The sequence below is a fragment of the Porites lutea genome, chromosome 9, assembly GCF_958299795.1.
Source record: "Porites lutea chromosome 9, jaPorLute2.1, whole genome shotgun sequence".
NCBI classification, from domain to species: domain Eukaryota; kingdom Metazoa; phylum Cnidaria; class Anthozoa; order Scleractinia; family Poritidae; genus Porites; species Porites lutea.
In genome coordinates this window covers 23758695-23783694 of record NC_133209.1, presented here as the reverse complement: position 1 = coordinate 23783694, position 25000 = coordinate 23758695, and the positions used below count along the sequence as shown (strand labels likewise).

The 25000-nt window shown below is 36.7% G+C and overlaps 3 protein-coding genes and 1 pseudogene across 3 annotated transcripts in view; 2 read left to right on the top strand and 2 right to left on the bottom strand.

The window, feature by feature from the left end:
• Positions 1–1670: 1670 nt before the first annotated feature.
• On the bottom strand, positions 1671–10008 carry LOC140948488 (transcription factor IIIA-like). The gene is made up of 6 exons (XM_073397731.1): positions 9903–10008; positions 6961–7061; positions 6458–6539; positions 5815–5903; positions 3031–3107; positions 1671–1890 (listed from the first exon to the last, which is right to left on the bottom strand). The coding sequence occupies exons 1-6, from the start codon at positions 10005–10007 to the stop codon at positions 1787–1789; spliced, it is 558 nt and encodes a 185-aa protein (XP_073253832.1). The 5' UTR covers position 10008; the 3' UTR covers positions 1671–1786.
• Positions 10009–10097: 89 nt separating this feature from the next.
• Positions 10098–15032, top strand: LOC140947625 (uncharacterized). Its single transcript, XM_073396772.1, has 3 exons — positions 10098–10828; positions 11322–11363; positions 13549–15032. The coding sequence occupies exons 1-3, from the start codon at positions 10144–10146 to the stop codon at positions 13746–13748; spliced, it is 927 nt and encodes a 308-aa protein (XP_073252873.1). The 5' UTR covers positions 10098–10143; the 3' UTR covers positions 13749–15032.
• A 4625-nt stretch (positions 15033–19657) lies between these two features.
• The window catches only part of LOC140948367 (pre-rRNA-processing protein TSR2 homolog), an 8535-nt gene continuing 3192 nt past the window's right edge, over positions 19658–25000 (top strand). The window contains exons 1-2 of the mRNA XM_073397602.1: positions 19658–19844; positions 24085–24176. Of these exons, the coding sequence (XP_073253703.1) occupies positions 19679–19844; positions 24085–24176 (258 nt within the window). The 5' untranslated portion in view covers positions 19658–19678. The remainder of the gene's footprint in view (positions 19845–24084; positions 24177–25000) is intronic.
• LOC140948024 (uncharacterized) lies at positions 21120–21558 on the bottom strand (annotated as a pseudogene).

Below are 25000 nucleotides of genomic sequence, written 5' to 3'. Positions count from 1 at the left end.
GCCCACACTGTTAACCGTAAAAATAAACGTTTTGCAGCTGGCTTAGAGCTGTAAAAATTTGACTTTTACTTAAATTTTTGATAATTTAAAACATATGCCTTTATTTATATACAATATATTCAAATTACAATCACGATAGAGTGGTTTTAAAGTGAGTGCCATGAATGAAAGCAAAAACAAACCAAAATACAATCTTGACTGACCAATCATTCTTCACATTCCAAATAAACACTGTGCAAACACAGGCCGGTCATTTAGGGCAGAAGGCCAGGGCTTTTCCCCCAGCTACTGCAAAAGTGATCCCCAGCTACTTCCATAAAAAGAAAATACAGTAGAATTCCCGTAACCCCAGCTCTGAAGGGAAACGAAAAACAGTTCGAGTTATCAAGGTCGATTGCAAAATTTACCTTGCCATGTTAAAAACTGGTAGTTACTTATTTTTCAGCACTTCAGTGTATGGTGCAGTGCAAATTTAACATATTTCATCAGAACGGTAACATGAACGGGAATTTTTTAGGATGAAACGTGGTCTGTTCGTTTCACCACTTAAAATCAAATTGCTTAATTGATAAACAGTGTCAGTTTTAGTGTTTTTACCATTATACAACAAGAAGAGCTAATGGGATCCGAGTGGAGTTAAGAGAACCACAATTCGAGTTACCGGGGTAAATTTCAGTGACTTTTTGATCAAGAGAAAAGAAATATACATGTAGTTCGAGTTAACAAGGAATTCAAGTTATCCGAGTTCCAGTTAACCGAGTTAAAATGACTGAAAAGTGGGGTAAAATCCAAGGGAAATTAAGGACTTAGTTCACGTTAGCAGGGAGTTCGAGTTATCGGGGTTCTACTGTAGTACAAAAATAGAAGCAAAAGAAATCCCTAGTTGTTTAATTTCCCACCTATTTGTTGTATTTACCTGGCGAATTGAAATCTTAGTGACAACCCTGCGACATGCGCGCGGACCAATTAGACGTCTGAAAAAAACTGACGAACAAAGAGCAGGGCAGGAACAAGTAAGGCCAGTGTTTGATACTTCTTATTTGCTAAGAAATAACACCAGCGTTTTCCTTAATTTTAGATAATAACAAAGAGATTAAGAGATTATAAATATTCCTCACTTAAAACCGACTCGGCATAAATCATTATAATGTAAGAACAGCATAAAATTTGGAAGTCGTAACTCAACAATATATTACAAATGTCGTGCCTTATATGTACAAATGGCCGAAAATAAGACAAGAAAATCGACCACTATAAAACAAATTTCAACAATGAGAACTTAAGTTGATTTTAAGCATATGCAGTCTAGTTTACACAATTTTTTTTCTTTTTTATGACCTGCACTTTTCCAGGCCATAGAAATGATGTCAAAATGCACAAACTCAAGTGGACCATGAGCTGCAAGCTAGACGTTTCAATGCTAACTTTTAAAATATTATTTGTTGCTTGTTTGTTTGGGTTATTTTTCATTGACATTCTTCAGCCCATTTCTGGCAAAGTTTATTAGAACTTTTACGCTAGAGACTAAGAAAACCAAAGTGTGCCATCATAACCTCATTTCCATGGTCTACAATATTAAAGATCATAACTCATCAACCAATCAGTGAGCAAGAAATCACTCAGTTATTGTGAAAGAAAGATGAACTGATATAAATAACTAGCAAAGTTACTGTGCTTTTCAACCTAGAAATGGTCATTTTAACAAACCTAACACAACATCATCTCCAACAAAGACAAAAAACAGATACACGGATGACATCAGATGATCTTTTTGTCGTCGTTGTTGTTAACCTTCACAAAATATGCCACACTTGTGGGACGACACATGCTTCCGCAGCCATTCATAAGCAAATGCATCATCGCGACATCTTGGAAAGAAGGGTGCTGCCCCTTAGATGAGAAAAATATCAGAAAAAAGTTACTCAGAAAACTTTACAGCGGTTACCTCTAACCCACCCTCAAAGGGTTTTTCTTTGGTTCAAACCTGTGGTTTGGTGGATGTCAATCAACTGTTACCATGGTTTTCACATGTTGGCCAAGAGAAGATTCTTTCCCCCTTTCTTGAGCACTTGGAGGAACATGTTGGCATTTAAACCGTTTTCGCAATATTTTGCTACAACTGCTACACTGCTTCATGTCAAGATTACGAGGAGTATGTCGAATTTGTTGAGTGTTTGTAGGAGGAAACTCAAATCATTGACTTATTTACACACTGTAAGTTACAACCACATAAGCTTTCTCAGTACACACTCACAACTCCTCTGAGTTCTTGCTAGTTCTGAATTCTATTCTATAACATGAAGAATGGCAAGTTGATCTGCAGGTTACAAAATTCATTTTCGAAAACAGCCTCCATTTAGAGGAAACTTTTTTCCCTTGTCAGTGTGATATCTTTCATTTCTTTGAATTTCTACTCCCTGGCAATTCGTCCACGGCTCCCGTGTTTTCATACAATCAAATAAATAAACAACCTGAACACCTTTACCTACACTATAGAAAGTGTTTGGGCTATTTCACTCAGCTCGCAGAGAGCTTGTTGTTTTGCACAATCTCTGTCAGAGCACATGAGAAAACTATGGAAACAGTTTATTGACATCCACGAAAACTAAGATTTCAACAGAGAGAAAAACCCTTCGAGGGTGCATGTTAGTGGTAACAGCTGTAAATTAAAAAACCTGATCAAAGCCAGAAACCCCACTATAAAATTTAAATAAATAAATAGATAAATAAATATTATTATCATTATCATTATTACTTGTTACTTATTATTATTACTATTATTATTATTATTATTATTATTATTATTATTATTATTATTATTATTATTATTATTACAAAAATAATATATTTTATGGAATTTCTAGACTATATGGCAAAGAAAAGCTCAAAAGACTTTTTTTATCTGGAAGATTTTTTGAACTCTTTAAGGATAAACTAGGAAAGAAGCTCCAAGATGATTTAGGAGTTGGTATTATTATATGCATGCTTCATCCCTTGGTGTTATTAAGACTGCTTTTGATCAGGATTTACCTTCATCATGCCTCTTTTGGTGACGCTTTAGTTTTCCAGGTGAATCAAACATGGCTAGACAACCTCTCTCTTTACACCTACAATATAAAAAATATTATTTATATGTAACATTTACATTATTTAACCTCACTAGTCTAAAACCAGCAATAAATTATTTGAACCTTGTTATGCTGCAAAATGTAATAATCGCCGCAAAAATAATGTAATATTAACGCAAAATGTAATAAGAATCGCCGCAAAATGTGATACTAACGCAAAATGTAATAACATTGACGCAAAATGTAATAAAATTTTCAACGCAGAATGTAATAATCTTTCAACGCAAAATGTAATGACGCAAAATGTAATAATTTCCGAATAACGATGTGCAAGCTATTTCAAAATCGGTATTGTTGCTCAGTCATCGGTAGTGAATTCAGATCTTCAATTAAATTATAAGCTGTTATTATTATAGATATTAATATTAATATTATTATTATTGCTAACATTACAATGAAACTGAATGAGGAGATGTAATCATCTTTAGGGAACCGAATCGGACGTTTGTTTCCGCTGATTTGAACGTAATACAGGTCCCAATACAGACGTAATATATAATATAGCTCTAACTTCTATTGAATTATTACACATTTTCTGTTAGATGTCTAAAGCTACAAAAGACAGAATAGTTAGATTGAAAATTCAGGAAATGTTTCTAGAGATGAAATGGGTGACTTCTGGTGTGAGTATTTCCCTGACTACTCAAACAAATAAAACGTACTATACAATTTGTAGTCATAAACGAAGCCATATGAGTAGCTATGAAAGTTTCGTTGAACATTAGTTCAGGGTGCAAGGGTAGGGCTAATTTAACGTTATTTATGTACATACGGAACCAGAACACCATTTATTATCTTCAAAGTAAGGAACGCAACAATAACCGTTTTTTTCGCTGACATTTAGGAATCGATTACAAAATACATTAAACCATGTAACTCAAGGCTTTCATACGGCAGAAATATAATCCTGTTCACAGCATCACATTTTCCCTCATATAACGCAAGACGGTTATACTGTAAAAAATGTTCATGTCTTTGTTCCTGTTTTTCTCTATACTGTTACTATATGCTCATTTTTCAGATTAAAAGAATTGAAAAATGGTTTAACTACATCATTACTTTTCTTTTTGAAAATGCCAAAAATTTGGGTCGGTCGGACGACGCTAAACGGAGAAAAAAAAAAGAGGATGGCCTGTCTTCTTATCACAACTGCCTCGCCAGGCAAATTCAATATTTTTGTGCATCAGCTTAGCTCTACTCCAATCAAAAATGCGTTACTGGGCTAACTAAATAATTTTTGCGCTATCTGTTCTAGGCAAACGACAACTGCCTTACAGGCAAAGTGATTTGACTTCGCAAAGCTTGGAAACTTCAACATAAAAGAAACTTCGACCTAAAAAACAGCATTAAGAACAATTCAGCCTCTATTAAGTGAGAACTTAGGAAAAGTAAGCTACAGCCAAAGTTGTCTGGTTCTCATGAAAAAAAGTGTGGCAGATATCTCATATTTTAAATGCATTTGAATTATGCTTTGAAAGTTGATTCTATTACTTGTTTTTGACAACAGCTATTTTATTTGACTGAATTAAATTCAACATCTGAAATTAAACCAAGTCTCTCAGTTGCTATAGTTGTGGTACAGTGCAGCAAGCTTTTGCAGCCATTTTTGTCTCGTCACGCAACGCTCCTCCTCCTTTGTTGGGGAAGAGTGTTGCGTGATGAGACAAAACACGGCTGCGAGGGAGACTAGCTCAGCACGGAAGTAACACGACGTTTCAACCGTTATTTCATTAATAATAATAATAATAATAATAATAATAATAATAATAAAAAGAAGAAGAAGAAGAAAATAAATAATATTACTATTATTAATATCAATATTGATAATAATAATAATAATAATAATAATAATAATTCAAATGAAGATCTGGATCAGCTACTGATTACTGAGCCACCATACCGATTTTGAAATAGCACGCACGTCGTTATTCGGAAATTATTACATTTTGCGTTATTATATTATGCGTTAGAAAAGTTATTACAATTTGCGTTGAAAGATTATTACATTTTGCATTGAAAATTTTATTATATTTTGCGTCAATGTTATTACATTTTGCGTTAGTATTACCTTTTGCGGCGATTCTTATTACATTTTGCGTTAACATTACATTTTGCGGAGATTATTACATTTTACGGCCTAACAAACCTTAACAACGTGGAAAGAGGACTTAAATGTTTTATTGGGACCACAATTTGGTACACGTGCAAAGTTACGACTAAAACAGAGAATACAAAATCATAGGGCCGTTTGGTTTCTACTGAAATTGAACCAATACATTCGTAACAGTATACATTTGTATGCTTGTTTAGGTGAAGAGTCTTTCTCTCCAGGGTATTTTTCTAAAGAATTTTTGCTTAAAACACTGTAATGTATGATAAATCATTCTTTTCATGGAAAGTTGGTCCACACTAAGTAATGTGTTGTTCATAATTTTCTCATTCACATTGATGGGTGTGGCAAAATGGAATCTAGGAAATTTTGGGTCTCAGAAAAAAAATTATGATCTGATCTTGAATTGCAAGCAGTCTTAATCCTCTGATTTTTGCCTTTTGCCAGCCCTGCATACATTGCAAAATTGAGTCTAATTTATTGGTTAATTACTTAGAAATCGGTTTTGGCCATTTTGCCTTAAGTACTATGCATGACAAATATAAAAATATATTGGCATTGGATAGGTTTACTGACTTAAAAGGTTTTTCACTAGTGTGAGCAAACTGATGGATCTTCAGCTGATTACATCTCATGAACTCCAGCTCACAGCCTTCATAAGGGCACTGTTAAGATCAATCCAAAAGAAAAGTGTATATAAAAAAATAATAATAATTAATGAAGTGATGACAACATAACAGATACTATTACATGTAGTACAGAAGTACAGATTAACAACAAGCAACACTGTTAAGTGCATATGTAGAGTACTTAGTACCAGTCTGAGATAACAATTTGCATGGTGAAGAAGTCTCAATACACTTGAATTAAGTATAAACATACAGCAATGTTATATTTTGATTGCAGCCGGTAATGCGGCTATTTGAGACCAAAAAGGAGAAAACAGGCAGGAAGAGGGCATACAAAGATAGATGGTGTAGAGTGGAAGAGAAGTACTTTATCAAAGGATGGACGAGAATGAGGACCTCATCACCTTTTCCTTTGTTCTTCTGCCTTTTCACTGAATATTTTAAGAAGCACCCAAGGTTTACCTATTAAATTATTTTAAATCAATCTTTCAAACTACATGCCACATACAAACTCTTATTTTTGGATTTTGTCTAATTGCTGCCATTAAAATAACAATATTAGACTGAAAAAATAGAATTCTCTAAATTACCTTGAAAGGCCTGTTGTGAGCACGTTGTTCATGCCTTTTGCAGTTGTGTTTGGTGACAAATGACATTTCACACTGACTGCACCTAAAACAAAGGTGTTGATCATGATCAGGAGTAAATGCAGTCACTGGATTAATGTTTTATGTTTTTCATAAGCTTAATAACAGAGAAAGGTGGGGGTGGGGGGGGTAAGGAATTTCAAGCGGCTTAGCCTGCGATATGCCAAAGAAATCAAAGGGTTTTTTTTGCCGGGACAGGAAATTGAATGGAAAATTGGTGAGTGGTATGAGGAATTGGGTTTCTGGTTAAGATTTAATTTGGAGTAGGTTTAGTAGGTTTATTTTGAGTGCCTAGACTAGAACACTGTAACAAAGTGGCAGCGGAACAACATACACACTGTCCTACATGATGGTCATGTTTAAGGCTTAGCTACATTTATATTGGCTTTACCTCTATCACCCATCTCACCCTTCCAGATGGTCATTTCAACATACTATTAACTTACTTGAAAACTTTTTCTTTGTTATGAGACAGCAAGTGCCTTTTTAAATGGACAGCCCGGATAAATGATTTCTGACAGCCCTCATGAGGGCATACACAAGGTCTCTATAAAATAAACAGCATAATAACAAGTTTGACTATTTATCGCAAAAACCTTTCATATTTTCCTGAAATTTATCTTCATTCATGTTATGGCTTCACTGCCCTCAGATGGCATTTATCAATAGAATGTTCAAAGAAAAATATGCTTTAAATAGAATACTTTCACCAAGTCAGAGAGTGTGATCTCTTGTGGTGCAGCATAGTTGAGCAACAGGATGATACCTAGCAAAGAAGCATTCCTTTTTCCTCTTCTTTTTATGGCTTTTTTCCCTTTTATAATTTTCTGATGTTGGTCTTTTTTCTGAGCTTTGTGACATTTTAGTGAGACACATGTTTCTAGTACAACATAGCATTTAATTTATACTATAATATTATAAAAAGTAAGGCAGTAACCACACAAGCACAGTCATAGATTACCTAATCTTTTTATTATCATTATCATTATTATTAAACGCTATTAGTATTTTTGGATCTTTTCAATATTTTTATTTTATTTTTGATCGAAATGAATTGTTTTTAATTGAAATGAGTTTTTTTTTAATTGACATGAATTTTTTTTAATCAAAATGAACAGGAGCTTCATGAAATGAAATGACTTGTAAATAGTGCGTTGGCTGAATTTTTTTTTTCTTCTTCTTCTTCAGCAAAATTAACTGTAAATAGGTTTTAATAGTTAGTTTTGTTATCAATAAAAGGTTAGTGTTTATTTGTATTATTATTGTTATCACTATTATGCAGGCAGTTTAAAACATTTTGACGCCAGATCCAACTAAAAATCACACAGGTTAGGTGGTGAACCGATTGATTAGAAATATAAAATATTACTATAGATAGATAGATAGATAGATAACGTTATTTAAACACGGTTAAGGTTCCTTCAGCATGTACAAAAAAATCTAAGATCTATTATACCTAACTAAACTAACTCTGATTAAAAATATATTCATATTTTAACTACCTAGCTATTTACAAATAAAAGCTGCTTTTCAAGGATGCCGTGTAAAACTGTATTAATGTATGATCTCATTCAAAACTGTTGCGACACAGTTTGCGTTTAAAATCATGTAAAGAATCTGCAGATCTTAAATCATGGGATAGGCTGTTCCACAGCTTACCTCCGCTATAGGAGAAACTTTTCTTTAAATAATTGGTACGGGGCAGTGGAAGGACTAATTTATTTTCAGTATTCCTCAATCGATAAGAAGTTATTTCGTCACGAGATACAAATTTAGATGTTAGATAGTCGGGAGTCATCCCATGTACGGTTTTATACATCATAATAGCCGTCGATACTTGTCTTTGGTGTTTAAGCTTACGCCAACCTAGTGCCAGGAACAAATCGTCCACATTACAATCAGAATTAGCGGACATTAGAATACGGGCTGCACGATTTTGGAGCCTCTGCAGCTTATCGGAAAGACCAATGCCGCAGTTGGTCCATACGACATTACAGTAATCAAAATGCGGTTGAATTAAACTGTCGTAAACATTAATTAATACATTAAAAGGAATAAGATGTCGTATTCTTTTAATTGCACTCAAGGCAGAAGCAATCTTTTTACAAATACTCTGTATGTGGCATTCCCAGCTTAAGTTTTGGTCAATATGCACTCCAAGAGATTTTGCCGTTGACACTTGCATCACGGGATGGTCGTTTATCATAAAAGATAAAAGAAGGAGTTTCAGAAAGCTTTGATAGCTTCTGCCTCGACCCAACTAACATAAACTCAGTTTTAGTCAAGTTAAGGGTCAGTTTGTTAGCCGATAGCCATATATACACCTTGTTTAAATCGTCGTTAACGCAGTCATTTATGAGTTTTAAATCTGCGCTGGCATAGGTTAGGCTGGTGTCATCGGCATACATTCTAGGTTGTGAAAAATGCAAGCAATTAGGTAGGTCATTAATATACAGTAAAAACAATAAAGGTCCAAGAATTGTTCCCTGGGGAACACCACATGTAACTAATTTTGGGTTTGACATTGAGCAATTAATTTGGCAAGTTTGGGTACGATTGTTTAAATACGAAGTAAACCATTCGTGACAGGAACCACGTAATCCATAATATTGTAATTTCGTTAATAAGATGTGATGATCAACTGTGTCGAAAGCCTTTTTTAGGTCTAAGAAGACAACGGCATTGACAAGGCCACGATCAACGTTCACTGCCCAGCTATCGGTAGCTTCGAGTAATGTGGTTACAGTAGAATGTGTACTAGTAGTACTATGTAGTACTATGTGCATGAGTTATATTACATGAAAAATTTGTTAGCTAACAGCAGATATATTTATAAACAGACTAAAATTTATCACTGTGAAAATTTAATTTAAAATTTATCAGTTTCTTATACTGCTCCATTGTTCATTATCTAAAAAAATAATAAAAATCATAGTAATTACATTACTTGGAAGACTAATGAAACTATAAATTAGAACTAAAATATTAAAGAGCAAGCTCGCAACATTGGAGTCAAAACTATACCTATCATATGAATTTATCTAGCGCGTCCGATCCTTAAGCCTTGGAGCGGTGATCAAAACAAAAACAAACAAGTTTTGCATTCTCTGTTCAGGCAGTGGGCCGAAATTTGGAACATCGGCATGCAAACAAGAAATCTAAGTAACAGAAGTTAGAAATACACAAAGTGTTGAAAACAGTTAACTAAAGCGAAAAGGGACAGACATCAGAGCTACAGTACCTAACTTAAATTAATATTAAAGCGCGCCAAACGCCAAACGTATCCGGTACGTTTCAGAGTGACAAGTGTTGTGGATAATTATTTAAGCAAAAACAGTCCCACAACGCGTTTTACTCCGTCGAAGAAATCAGAAAAACATTTTTTTACCTCTCCTGTGTGCATTCTTTTGTGTTCTACCAACCGGATTTCCTTAGAAAACGATTTTCCGCAACGCTTGTAATCGCACACGTGGACATTTTCCCGGGCCGCCATTTTGTTTTTGTTTCCCTGCACCGCTGTACAAGAGATTGCGTGTTCAATTTACCCACAATGCTACATGAGAGTGCATTTTCAATATGGCGACCTGGTGGAGGCAAGAAAACTTAAACTTAGAGACTGCATAGTAAAGATGGCTGAACCGGATAATTTCTACTACAATCAGGAACACCATTATAGACAACAGCCTACAACAAGAGACGACTACATCGCGTTCGCCCAAGCAAACGCGAATTATTGCTATCAGTTATCGGTATGGTGGTGGAATGTTTACAACGGCTACAATCAGTCTTGGGGCAGTCAGCTTTCAGATCAGAATTGTGAATGTGCAGAAAGATCTGTGACTGTCAGATGCGACTGTGACTACTGGCAGGGTGAAAATCAGAGTGATCCCCGTTTGCAAAAAGAGAATTCATGCAAAGACTGTCCTGGTCATCCAATTTCATCTTCTTTTAGTTCACATTGTCCTAGTAAAAGTGGGAGCTCACATTTTCCTTGCTGTCCCTGTGATGAAATATTTACGGGAATTGATAATGATAAATATGGTGCCTGCAATAATACATATGAGGATTGTGAAGATGATGATGATGTTGTTGACGATGGTGATGATGATGATGATGATGATGATAATGACAATAACAATAATTATGATGAAGATGATGTGGATGAGCATATTTATTCCAACAATGAAGACAATTATTATGCCAGTGATAATAGTGGAAGTGATGACAATGACAGTGACACAAATATGGAAGTTGAGGACAATTTCAGAAAATTCTTAGAACAATCAGAGAGGCACAGACAAGAAAGGGAGCAAAGTAAGTTTTGTTAGCACATGCATGTAAGACACATTTTGTACTGACTAACTGCCTTTTTCCCATGTATTCATTGGTCAAAAGCTATGATCTTTGAGAGTGCAGAATGATGCAGTGACGTCAAGAATTTGTTTTTACTTGTCTCGCAAACAAATTTCCAAGATAATTTGGCAGAAATTGATTGAAACTTTCAGTAAAACATTATAATGATTATAGATTGTCTATTTAACAATGTTATTATTCCCTGAGAATCCATTGGATATGTGATGGTAGATAGTCAACAAGATGGGAAGCACTGAGTTGGGTATTGTCATCTCACAGCTAGTTGCTCGTAGTTGATACTCTCTTTGTGGAATGAACAGGCCATAGATAAGTTTTGGTCAGTGGCTTTAGGATAGGATGGGATGGGATGCTTGTCTTCTTTGTAGCTGGTTAAGGAATTTTTCCTTTAACAATTAAGTTTTTAAAAAATCCATGTTCATATTTTGATTTCCAGGAAAGCAAGAAGTGTTACAAGAGAAGGATGAATACATTGAAGGTAACTGGCTATTGAAACTAATAGGAATCTACAATGCATTGTTTGTTTTGATGTTACATTTTTGGCTCTTTTCAATTTTTAATGATGTCCCTGCAAAAATAACCAAAAAGTTATTACGGTTAGTGCTCTCTGATGAAGTTTTTTGGATATCTTCCTCATAATTCTACGTGAGTATTTTTGTATACGTGTATGGGTAAAGTTGCTGACTAATAACCACGGGCGTACGGTGACCATTTTGGCAGGTACGCACGCGGATCTATATTTGTACAAAATGACGTTTTTGCTTTCCTTTCATTCATACATATTTTGGTAGTTTACAGGCTTGTTTACGATAGAAAAAGCATTCTTCTTTAAGCTTGTACTGGAATGTTCACAAGCACAAGGCGAGACACTTCCCCTAAAAAATAATTCACACAAAATTGGAATAAGATGTTTCATTCAAATGCCAAACGAAAATTTAGCAAAACATTTTTATGTTAGGAATGATAGATAAGATCTACTGACAATATTTTTTTCCTTGCCACTCAAGAAAAATGACCACTTAAAGCTTACCTTTTTGTGCAGAAATTTGGAGTTAAAAAGCACGAGCTGGAAGAATTGTGAATTGTGTGTGCAGGATTGTGTACATTTTCCGCATGCTAAGTCCTTTGATGACTTTTGAGTTTTTCCTTCATTTCGATCATGAGCACGGGAAAGGAACAAACAATGATTATTATTGTAGTCAGCCTTTATTAATTTTTAGTTAGGTATCTCTAATGTTTATCATTGAAAACAATACAACATCTGTTAGGAGTAAATTTCCTGCAAAATTCTTGTTGATACCGCGCCACACGTGTGCCTAATATTTTGCTTCAGCTTTATCCCTCGGTTATGGTTTGCATGGTCTATCTGGTCCATGATTTCCCAGTTAAACGACATTAAAGTAGTCCGAGATAAACTTTTTTGACATTTATATGTAGAGAGAAAACTAAAAAATGGAGCTTTTGAATGGGAAAACTTTCCAGATATTAAGATCTTGAAAGGAATGTTAATCAGTCAGGATCAATTCTTTGTGGCGACAAATGTGTTTACACGAATTTCCCCAGTCCTCCTTTGTTTTTTGTTAAAACGCAATGTATTGTGGGATCGTTTGAAGGCAAACATTTCATGAATGTTTCACCACTCAAACTGTTGTATTTTTCGTGTAAAAACGATGCGGAATAACAGCGAGATGGACAGAAACAAATCTGCACAATACAAGGTCATGTCACGACACTACAAATGACTTTTATAACGGAAAATCATTCAAAAAAAACTCCTACCGATTTCTCAAGTACACACGTGCATATTTGCGTAAAGTACACCATGCCCCTGATAACTTCAGCACAGAATTAACCTAAAACAGCAATAGCCTCATTACATAACACCTTTAGTGTTTTATCATTAGCGATGAGTTTAAGTGACTATACACACATTTTCAACTTCAAAATGATAGTCTTTTGTATGTGTACTTCATCTGTCCTGTTATCATGTCCAATGACAAGTACAGTACCACTAAAAAGTAAGTTGACAGTCACTTGCACCTCAATCCTCAAGACTGGAGACTCCAGGCTCCATCCTCAAAACTTTTGAGGATGCAAGAAAGTTAGTTCGGACTGGTCAAAATTTCTTTACTGCTGGCTTTGATTCTGGGAAACCCAGACGTTGTCAAAAGTGAAAACAGTTTCAGCTTGATTTACACAAACGTCATGATTCCTTATTTTTTGTATCTATTAGAAAAAATGGTTCACAGTTCGTATTTTGAACTGGCTCTGAGTACAAAATTATGCACAATTTTATTGTTTAGATCTCAACTGGTGATTGGCTAATTTCAAAATTTGTCTCATTTTTGGTCTGGATGGCCTCAGTTCACATGGTCGCACTGTAACTCAGTTGCAAAGGGAACTGAGTTAAGTTGGGGCTTGCTGTGGCAAATAGGTTTCCTATTTAAATAGCGATTTTTTTTTTTTTTTATATGCAATAATAATTATTACATTAGCCTGTCTGTACTCACCGCCTGGTAATCTTAAAAAAGGCACCGTTCTTATAAAATGCTTACTAAAGTGGCTAGGGATGCATTTATCTAGATAATGTGTATCGAATGAATTAAAGACAGAGAATTCCCCTAGATTAGAATGTGATACAACGTATTGTTTACCTTTAACAGTTGGATCAATCCACCTCAATACAACCACAAGTGCCCCATCAGAACAACCTGGTGCCAAGAGGAAAGAAGAAATGAATGTACTTTATGGCAAACATGCCCCCCTTATAATGTCACTTGAGGCATCACTTCAGCTGAACTATGATAAGAACTGTGATATAAGACAGCCTGTTTTCTGGCCGAGCATTCCCCTGAAGTTTTGAATTTCTGATTGAGAGAGTTTGGTCTACATGTAGCAGGCTCCCCCATTTTAACTAGGATAGTACATCAATTCTCTTCAAACAATATCAATACACAATAAGAGAAAAACATATGAGAATTAATAAATTGATAGTGAAGATAATTTTTATGTATACTGAGGTGGCAAGGCACAGAGTTAAACCTACTCTAGCAAGCCACCACGTTATTTGAATTCCAAAGTTCATTAACGAAGAAACAACAGAAAAAAGCCAAAACACTGTTACTGCATGTTACTGAGACCATCAAACTTGGAAATAAAATTGTTTAAGATGACGTGCATATGGACTATCTCTTATAGCTATTACTATTGCTGTTATTTTTTGACAGTTTTATTAGTCAGTGTACAGCTACATAAAAACGGGCACAACAACTCCCATTATTGTTAGCCTGTTCACAGACACTCTATTTTCTCTTCAAAGTCCGTCGAACGCGCGTGCTAAAACATAAACCGCAGGGGATTTATTGACCGCCAGCGCAAGCTCGCGCTCCACGCTCGTTCTCGCACGCTCGCCGATGTTTTTGAAAAGAACGAATAGAAAAATAAAACAACGTGTGTGTACAGGCTACATTATTGTTGGCCCAACAATGCGTTGTCCGTTTGCACGGCTAAAAGTTTGACCTCTTTCATACTTTGCGCAAAAACAACACACAAAAACATGTAACAGGGTGTGCAAACGGACGCAACATGTAACATCTAACAATGTATGGAGTAACACGTTGTTGGCGGTCACCAATGTTGCGTCGGTTTGCACGGGGCTTACTATCTAAAAAGTGCAGAAGGCTTAATGGGCACCGGTTGCAGATATTTTTAAGACCGATAATAGCTGATAATGCATTTAAAAAATGTTGTGCTTCTTTTAATTATTTTTTATCCCTCCGACTGTTTCAGCGTTCAGTATATTAATAATGTGTCATAGTGTTTATTAATTTTACACTGGAATGGAATTATCAGTAGTAGGCCGGAAGAAATCGATCGAAGTGTAAACATTTTTTAGTTGGTTATTGGTGAGCTAAGCTCTGATTTGCGGACTCGTTTATTACAGTTCAAGCCTCTACATTTTGCATATAATTACAAAAAACACCTTTGCAATAAACTGGAAGAAAGCTGATGTATGCTTCAAATGAGCTTGCAATGAAATATATTTACAATTAGAATAATATATAGGAAATTATGTACATATAAAATTAGCAACATCGGCGGTTCGGATCACAGTTTGTCTTATTTCACTTTAAAGTCTTATCATGTCCGCAATAAAACGTTTTCGTAATACTGACGTTCTTTTCAATATAGTGATATATACAAGGCACATCTGACAGTATCACTTTTTTTTCTCTTTAAGAGAAGACGCGAATTTGGTTTTTGCATTTTTCACCAACCAGCTGGCCAAATTAACGCGTTCCTGCTGTATCTCTTTGAAATGCTTTGTAAACTGATTCGATCAACAGAAGAGTCGCTTTAATGTTTCTTTTACAGCTTGTCTTACTTCTCCCATCTTCAAACAATAGAGCAAAGGGTTTAAAGACGAGTTTAAATATACTAAAGTAACCGTAAATTCCCTGGCAAGGTATATACTAGATAGAGGTATCCCTCTTTGAGGTACTAATCCTAAGGCTATATAAAAAGGGAGATAACAAACAACAAATGCCACTTGCACCCATAGTGCACTGTACACTGCCTTTCTGTATCGAGCTATATTCATTGGAGGTGCATGACTCGGCTGTCCTTGTGAAAATTGGTTTTGAACATGTATTTGATTGTGACGCAGAGTGAAGAAAATTTTTATGTAAGATAAAGTTGAGGTCACTAGGCACAGACTAAAACCTACTCTTGCAAGCCACGAAATTATTTCAATTCCAGCCACGATAAATGAAGAAACAATAGACAAAAGCCAAAAAACAATCAAACTTATGCATACTCTTTTCAAAGTTACAACTTGTCTGTATCTTAGCCCTAGCAACAGAGCAAGAAGTCTGTCCACGCATATTGCAGTTAGTGTGTACAATGACACCGAACACAAAATGATGCCTGAGATAGTTCTTGACCAATACGCGTAATGGCAAATATTCCATAGCTTGTTCACAACAGAGGTCCGATAAGTTACAGCCAAAGGCCCTACAATAATACCAACAAAGAGATCCGTTATCGCTAGGTTACGAAACAGAAGTTTGGACGGTGGGTGTAGTGAAGTCTCCTTGTGTAGAGCAACTAGGATCAGTGTGTTCCCCAGAAATGCTGCAATGGACAGAATAATATTTAGAACTGAAAGAAAGATTAGCTCGCCATGCATCCCTTCAGTGAATTGCGCTGAACAGAAAAGATCTAGAATTCTTTTCCCTTTTCCGTCTTCAGTAACATTTGTCACGTCCATTTCTGTTTCACCGCGGGTTCGGCTATGTTTAAGAGCGCGTCGTGTTAACTCTATATATGGCCGGGTAGTAAGTGCTATTATTCTATCTTTTAAGTCACTGGCTAATTTGACAGAAACTGATTCCGATAACTAAGCCCTTAACGTTTATTTCTTACCCTGTGCCAATGACCGGCTGAGCAATATGACATGTTTGATTAGTATATTAATTATAGCTGGATTCAGTATATATTGCATGCTAACGTCATGCAAGGCAGTCCTAACAGTACAAATATGTCAGCCTGTGTATTGTAATAATTTTCGGGTCTGCTGTGTCCTTCCTTGTAGAAGGAAAGCCCTAAATGCCTGTGAACTGAACAGTTTTAGGACTTTTTTTCTCTAATTTCGTATTCAGTTACATTTTTCAAGTTCATTTCCCAGTCTTCTTTGCTCTGAGCATGCGTTCACTCGCTCTTTTCGTTATATGGGTGGCATGTGCTACCATTCCATCTTGTACGTAACTTACTATTTGGCGTAGACAGGGAATACCGTAAACAGCTGTTTATAAGCCCTGGGCTTATATTATACATCTTTGTAAGGAGTTTTAGGATGGCTTGTAAACAGAGGGGCTTTTACCCGGAATAGAAAAAGCGCTTCCGGAAACAAGTGATTGCAATTGTGATCAAAATGCGTTTTGCATTATTAGTTTTATATTAACCTTCACAAAAAGTTAATGCATTTATCATGGGTTATGTAACCTTTTCTTTGGGGTGTTACATGGTGTGCCGTTCTATTGCTTCATTAGCGGTAGGCTATATATATTTGAGTTGTTCTCCTTTATATTCATCCGCGTCTTACGACCGTCCCTACGCCCTCAAAATTAAATACCCAGTAACCAGGGCTTTCTCTTAGACGTAGTTTTTTGCATGTTGCTATATGAAAGGTTTAGCATGTTTTGTATGCTTACTGAATCATTGATATACGAACATAGTTTAGATCATTTTGTAGGGTTGTTTTTCTTGCTGTAATTTTTTACATTTCCGAGTTTTCATTCTGTTTGTTGTATGATTTCCATCCATTTTGTTGATGAAGGCATAATAAAGAGGGTCGCACACGGCTCGTGTTGACACACCCCAGTTGAGGTTGCTTGTTACATGATAAATATTTTATATTCGTTTGAGCGGGGTAGCGAATTAGAATATAATAATAATTGGAATCGACTTTAACCATTCGGGGGGGGGGGAATGTAACTGGGTGGGGTGGGGTTATAATAAGATGATTTTCCAGTTGTTGTTGTTTACTGGTAGATGGTCCTACAACTGGGAGGAGCTTGACGTGGAGAGGCTCTTATAAGCGGCAGTTTACGGCATATGCATTCTGTTACTCAGTCGTCTTGTTTTATGACGGATTATCAATAGAGACCTTTAGATCCTAAGACAAGTACGATAACGAGTACGCGATTTTCTCAATAGTAAGTATAGTAGTGCTCGCCCTTGAACCAGCGTCATTTTAGCGGGAAAACGTGGTTGCTAGCCGTCGTCACTCTACCAGGAGTTTTAGCGAGAATGTCGTAGTGGCGGGAACAAGATATCAAATATTAGAAGTTTCATCATTTTGCGATCGGGAGAGGGTGTAACCTCCTTCACTAAAGGTAACATTGCTAACTTTTCGAGAGAAAAATTGTAAAATGAAGTTTTCCAGGGAGTCTATATTTTGAGAATACGCGAAAAAACTATTAATCAAATCTCGCGGTATTCGTAGACGACCTCGTTCTTGAATCTTAATGTCTCTTATACATTTAGCCGGCAAAAACGAAAGAACGGAGTTGAGCACACTGTGACGGAGACAGAAAACAATCTTAGTCCTTTCTTTGAAAAAATCAAAGGCTCAGCAGCAGTGCTTGTAGGGACGGCTTGACAGTTTAAACCATGTTAGTGTGTACTAGACGTAAATTAAATTTTTCGTTTCCGCCATGTTCCTAATTTCTTGTAGTAGAAAGGAAACCTTGGCTACCATTAGTATTTCACACCTCTTGGAATATAATTTTCGTGTCTCCTATAAGAGGTAAAATGAAGGAAACGCCACTGTGACACTCTAAAAACTAACTCATTGTAGAACGTAGGTCCATGATAAAGGCTTATTTCCTGCAAAAATTATAACGCCGTTTATATTATACAGGACGGGCCTGACCAGTAAAAACACCTGTCTGCATTTTACGCATGTATGTTTATACCGAGTAAATAAACCTGATTCACAGCACGTACGTGACTGAGAATTCGAGGAAATGTTTCTCTCTCGAATGGCTTTTATTGTTTACGAAGTCGTTCGCGTGTCTTGTCTAACCACGCGATAGACAAGCCACGCGAACGATTTTGTAAACAATAAAAGCAATTCAAGAGAGAAAAATCTGCTCCCAGAGTAGAATTCGCGACACCACGTTTCTCATATGTAAATTTATGCCGGTATATTCATTATTTCGCGTAGGTTATTTTCAATCGTGTTTTCCTTTTTTTTTTCTTTGGCTATTACCTCTTGCACCTTTTTCGCGAGATTTTGCATGATCTGTAAACAAATTTAGTTGAACTCTGTGTAACTATACCTTGATCATAAGAGGAACTGTGCCCTCGATGTAATAAGAAAAATGAAAGTGACCGAGCGGAATCAAAAGAATAAAGAAAAGTGGAACACTGATTAGAGCGTCAACTCGTAAATGGAAAATTTGGAACTGAACACAGGAAAAAATAACGGATTCCCATTTTGGATATTTTAGGGTATTTAAAGAATACTCAAAAAAATCCCAAATTTGGCAAAGCGAGGCAAGTCCCAACCAGGGAATTCCCAACCAAGTTCCCTGATTGGGACTTGTCTCACTCTTCCAATAAATTTGGTATTTTTGTGGGTATTCTTTAAATACCCTAAAATATCCAAAAATGGGAATCTGTTATTTTTTCCAGTGGAAGTTATTGTCGGTTGCAAATCTGTGAATCCAATGACATGATCTAAAGTGAAACAGGCAAATTTGACCGTTCGGCCTTGCCTAGTCTATAGGCCCCATTATTCCGCGCGGCCAAAGCGTTTCGGGTCACGTTGTCCAAGCGAAAATGTGAGGCGTTTCCCGCCCGTTGGCCTCGGATACGTCACCAAAGTGAGTTGACCGAGAGGGACTGGGAAAACGCCATGCAGAGACTCGGCAACGTTAGGCCTTTGTAGCTACTTAAAAGTTTTTGAGACAATTGTATCGCCCGGCACCATGCTTTATAGGCAGACAATAATACACAGGGACAACCCTTAAGTTCAAATATAACATGTGATATAGGAAATAAATAGTTACCTTTGGAGCACTTAGAAGGAACGCGTGACGCACGCCTAAGAACAGGGTAGATAAATGTGTTTATCTGCCCTGAGAATGTCTGCGGGAGAGTCTAGGGAGCGCTCGGTGCCCTTGTATTTTATCTGTTTGATCCTTTCGAGAGAGAGCCTGGGCCAGAGAATAATCGTACACACCCGCGCCGCAGTACCTACAATCAGCGGTATTTTCTCAATCCAACATGGCGGACGGGAGTTCAACTAATGTTTTGTTCGATTCTGTTCGATTTGTTTTAAGCAATTGGGCAGTATTGCAGCTCGCTGTTGAACATTCATTTGGAGGAATAGACAGCAGAGAAAAAGCGGAATGGATGGTTGATGTTGTAGACCAAGTTCTTCGAGAAAACGGTTTGTATTCTCAGCACGTTTAATTTGTGCGTTGTTATAAACTCGATCGAATAGTCAGTCAATCGAAATATTATCATTCGGTAATGACCATACTGGCGTGCTAATAAATGGTTGGGTATTCTTATACAGCCCATTGCCTCAGAGTTACTGGAGGGCAGGGTTAAAGATAAAAAAGAAGTGGAACATCTCTGGATGAAATATGGGCCTGGGGTGGCTGTGCTACTACACAGGGTATGTTTCCTCCTTTGCCTCTCTGTGCTGTACTGGGAGAAGTGATGTGACACTGCAGGGTTTCTTGTAATGCAGGTATCAAAGTTCAGATGGAGAGGTTGGGGGGGAGGGGGGTATGGGCCAAAGTGCGGCATTTGAATTTTTTTGCAACTTTTTCGTCAAATTCCTGTCTCTTGAGACTGGAAAATAGTTCAAATTTGATAAAATATCCACACCTGGGGATAACAAAACCATGTAATGACTTTCAAGGGCCCAACAGCAACAAGATTTCAAAAAGGTCAAATCTAATCCACTTTGTTCTCTTTCTTCTGCCCGATATTAAACATATGAAAATACTTGTATCCCAAACTGAATCCAACTGTCAGTTGAAAGTTCATTTAACAAGCCTAGATGATTATTTTGGCTACTCATTGTGAATTAAACTGGTTTTAAGGTCACCAAAGTAAGCTAAGTTATTGTGACACCGCTCCTTGATTTATAATATCTGAAACCAGTCACTTCAACGATTCTAAAAGGCTGAAAATCCAGCTTTGGTTTCACCAAAATGAAATTATTACAATATGCTTCAAACAAACTTTACATTATGCTGAATACGAGATGGAACGCTGTAGCAGTATTGCATTATAAAAATATAATGATTAACCCTTTCACTACTACAGGCTAATGGCCCCCAACCCCCCATCTTCCTGAACAATTATCAAGGATCTAAGATGGCTGTGATACTTAATCAAAACATGCATGCTCAGTAGATTTCAGAGCCTTGTTTCACACAATTAACTACACAGACATGAAGCCAAGAAGTCATTCCTTAAGTTTAAAGAATTAATAAAGACAACTATCCCTGCATTCACAAGATATTTAAGATAAAATTGCAAGTAACGAAAAAAATTCAAATTTGCCGCCATTTGCAGTGCCTATTGTCAAACTTTGAATGAGAATTTATTTGTAATCCATCACAATATAGCTTACTTTTTTATAGCAAAACAAGGGAAATTATTAGAATATAACAAATATGCCAGATTTGTGTTCACAAAAGTGAAATTTTTATGACTGTGTGTGTAAGGCATTGTCATAGCCTGTTCGGCATAGTGCCACGATGCAAAATGCTATATTCGTATCTTGTTTCCACTTTGTAGCCCTAGGGTGTTCTTCGCCCTGTTTATTCACTGTACACATTTCCTTTTTCTACCCTCCATACGAGCTGAAACATACTGATTTGAGGGTACAGCATGGTTCAGTTTGGAATCTTGTTCCATCTACGCTTTCACTTTCATTGCAATAAACCATCGATCGTTGGTGTGCGAGGTCAAGTTTGAAATCAAGTGTTTTGCGCTTCGATCCAATGCGTTCCGATTCAAGAACAAAAGCATTACAAACAAATACATGAAAGAGGAACCAAAAGATGTATCTATACCACTTCTTTGATTGCTACTCCGAACAAGTAAAAAGAATGAAGCTGATCAGCACGATCCACGCCGCCCATGCGAGAAGTGTAAACATCTGAAATTGAAACTCTCGGGTTCATCACTTGCGGTTGAGTTGTTGTCGCTTTTACTGTCTTCAGACTCACTTTCGTCGCTTTCTTCCTTAGAAAATTCTTGCACTTCGATGTCAGATAACTCTGCATCAACATTCAAATCAGCAGTGCCGTAGCCAGACCAAACGGCCAACCGAGGCAGGCGGGAGTTGCTAGGGGGGTTCAGGGGAATGCCCCCCCCCTCCCCCGAGAAATTTTGAACTTTAGTCTCTCGGAAATGCGATTTGCAGCGTTTTCTGGGCCTTTCAGTAACTTTTTTTCGAGTTAATTTAAGTGGAATTTAAAAAGCAATAATCAGAAACAAGCTACATAATCTGGGTGACCGTTAACCTCGCCAATGGTTTTGATCAGTATTTGTTCAAAAAAAATTTGAGTTAACATACGTAGCCCCTTGAGATCGATGATATGGTAATTTTTTCATAGTATATAGACTGAATTGCTGAATTCTTTGTAATATCATGATGCGTTAAAAATATCCGATGATCGCTTATGTAAAATAAAAATGATCGGCGAAATTCGTCAAAATTTTACCGAGGCGAGTGCCTCGGTTGGCCTCATACTAGCTACGGCGCTGATCAGTAGAACTTAAATTACTCTTACCATCATCTTCCGAACCAAAAATCGTATTGATTTGGCGGCGGCCATATTGATAAACAAAGACAAAATACAAGCCTAAAGCACGTTCAAATTTACTGAATATCTATAATTATATTATAACTAGCGAACTAAATTCTCTTAAAAGCAAATAGACAAAAGAAGGAAATGCTCAACCATCTGGCTTTTGGTGTGTTTTATGGCATGAGAGAAATCCAGTATACAAATTGCGTGCGTAGGTTCACGCACGTACGTCTTCGTAGCGAAACCAAACTTCGGCCCTTCACTACTCGCCTCATGCAATAGTTTTGTATGCGCACTTCTTGTGATTTGATTGGTTTATGCCTGCCCATAACAATAGAACAATAAGTATTGACAAAGACTGCCTTACCTAGGGTATACAGCGCATTTTTTTGCACCCTTTTCTTGTGGCCGCTTTTGGCCGCTCTAGGAAAAATTGGCCATTTCCGGCTGGCCGCTTTAGTAATGAAAGGGTTAATACATGCCAGCTTCACACTTAGTGATATTTTCTGAGATGGTGTCTCCTGGAAAACAAGTTTAGGACCCAGTCCTCTGCACTGTCAAATTCAGAATAATATCAGCAGCATGGGGCAAGATTTGTGGTCGAATTCCCCAGAGAGGGGGACAGCAGAAGTGGTCAAATGCTGCACCTTTACCCATATCCCTCCCCCACCCCACCCTCTCCGTCTAAACATTGATACCAGCATAAAGAAACAGCCAAACAAGAACAACAACAAACTAACCCCTCATTAGCCTGTGTACAGATTTCCCTCTGCTCAGAAAAAATCGGAGAAGAGACATCTGTGAATCGTCATCGTTAATCGTGTTCCGGTATACATTCAACTGGCAGAGAAAAACAAAAACAAAATTAAATTATGCAAATTTTGCATAATTTTTTTTGTTTTTGTTTTTTCTCTGACACTTGAAAAGGTGTTGACAGACCAACACGACTCTGGACTCTTGTACAGCACGTATGCAGTTATTGGACATTCTCAACCTTTATAGCTAAGCTAGGCTCTAACTAGAATATCTAGTTATAATGAGTATTTTATTCTCTGGAAGATTCAAACACATTCTTCAGTCATTTTTTAGCTCATAAAGTCAGTCTGTTTCTGTGCATTGATTTCCTGTGGTTTTTAGTTTTGGGAGAATTTTGATCTGTAAAGCACTGTTTACATTTCCAGTCTAGCGTTTTATGCAGGAGTTGATCCAAGATCGTTCACTTCTCTTCATCAAGAAATGACAATAAATTTATAGCCTTACTTTTGCCTAATTCTTTGAGTCATAATCGACACATGTACCCCAAAAATTGCCCTGGCGTCTGTACATGGGCTAGCCGAACATCTTTACGCAATGTTCACACTAAAATCCAGATACAATCTCTAATTAAGCATTGAATTCTGTACATCCTTCTCTTGTTATTTACAATACCAGCCGACAGAGAAAGACGCACCAGCAATCGGTACAGCCTGAAACATCGGTGCCTATTCCAGAGACCCAAAATACAAGTAAATAGATATAAACGTGCTAAGCTGTCCACGAAGGCTGAGTTTTTCCCCAGGGAATCTATTCTGAGGTTCATTCACAAATAACAACACCCGAAATTATTTGCGTCATGGCATTAACATTACAACCAATCGGAGGCTGTCCCCAACATTGCTGGGAAATGGGAACACAATTATCGCGGCGATTCACAGACATCTCCTCTCCCGATTTTTCCTAAAGGGAGGGGGGACGTCTGTAGACAGGCTAACCCCTTATTAGACAGAAAAATAAATACATGTATATTGCAGCTTAGGTAGCAATAATCGGCAAGGTTAGGTTAAGTTTTACAAGGCTTTCTCTCTTCTTTTGTAGAGACTATAGAAAATGATGAATTAGAGAGTTATATCGAAGAAATTTTGTTCAATGAGTTTCACACAATGGCTGAAGATGGAAGCCTACCCAAGGTTAGTTTTAGCGACTATAACACTGTACAATCACTACATAAACATTTGCATCCTTGTTATCGTCTAGATCTTCATAAACATCATCATTATTATAATGATATGTCTGTCTCCGACCTTATGGGAAACACTAAATAACTGAATAAGTTAAGTATCTTAACCAGGAATTTGACTTTGGGAGACCATAGCTTATCTATCTGTCAATAAAAACTACTAACATTAAAGAGATGACAAGTCCCAACACTCTATAATAATACAATGGGGTGTTATATAACCTGACAGTATGATCCTATGAAAGTTATTAAATTAATGATCTAAGATGGCAGTCGAGATGCAATGCCGCTGCTCTGCATACACGAGTGAGCAGCAAGGTGAAATTTGATTAACAGCCTTTAGATGATCTATGTATGGACTATTTCAGTAATTTGAATATAATTAAGGTTGAATTTTTTTTCCTGTAGGTTGCTCTTTGAATTTTTGTACTTTTTTCTAATTCTTTATAAATAATGTGAAAATCAAGTTCAACAGTTTGTTGTACTGTTTATTATATTTTTATTTAATTAATAAGGAAGCCTTGACTGTGCTCTTTTCTATTGTAAAGCAAACAGAAAGAGCCTAGAGCAAGAAAGAAGTCTAGGGGAAACATGAGATGTAGGAGAGTGTTTCTCCCTACTTCTTGAGTGCTCTAAGCTGCTTACTAGGTGCCTTACAGCAGAACAGAGCACAGTCAAGGATTCTTTATTTGTTTTAAGATAAAGAATCCATTAAATTCCCCATGCAGTACCTTCTAACGTTCAAAACAAACTATTTATTGACACTTGCACTTT

Excerpts from the sequence above, each read along its gene's own strand:
- LOC140947625 (XM_073396772.1), top strand. The coding sequence starts at position 10,144 with ATGGCTGAACCGGATAATTTCTACTACAATCAGGAACACCATTATAGA. Across the intron at positions 10,829-11,321 it reads CAGACAAGAAAGGGAGCAAA|GAAAGCAAGAAGTGTTACAA; the intron begins GTAAGTTTTGTT and ends TTTGATTTCCAG. Across the intron at positions 11,364-13,548 it reads GAAGGATGAATACATTGAAG|TTGGATCAATCCACCTCAAT; the intron begins GTAACTGGCTAT and ends TACCTTTAACAG.
- LOC140948488 (XM_073397731.1), bottom strand. The coding sequence starts at position 10,007 with ATGGCGGCCCGGGAAAATGTCCACGTGTGCGATTACAAGCGTTGCGGA. Across the intron at positions 5,904-6,457 it reads CTCACAACAGGCCTTTCAAG|TGCCCTTATGAAGGCTGTGA; the intron begins GTAATTTAGAGA and ends TGATCTTAACAG. Across the intron at positions 1,891-3,030 it reads CCAAAAGAGGCATGATGAAG|GGGCAGCACCCTTCTTTCCA; the intron begins GTAAATCCTGAT and ends TTCTCATCTAAG.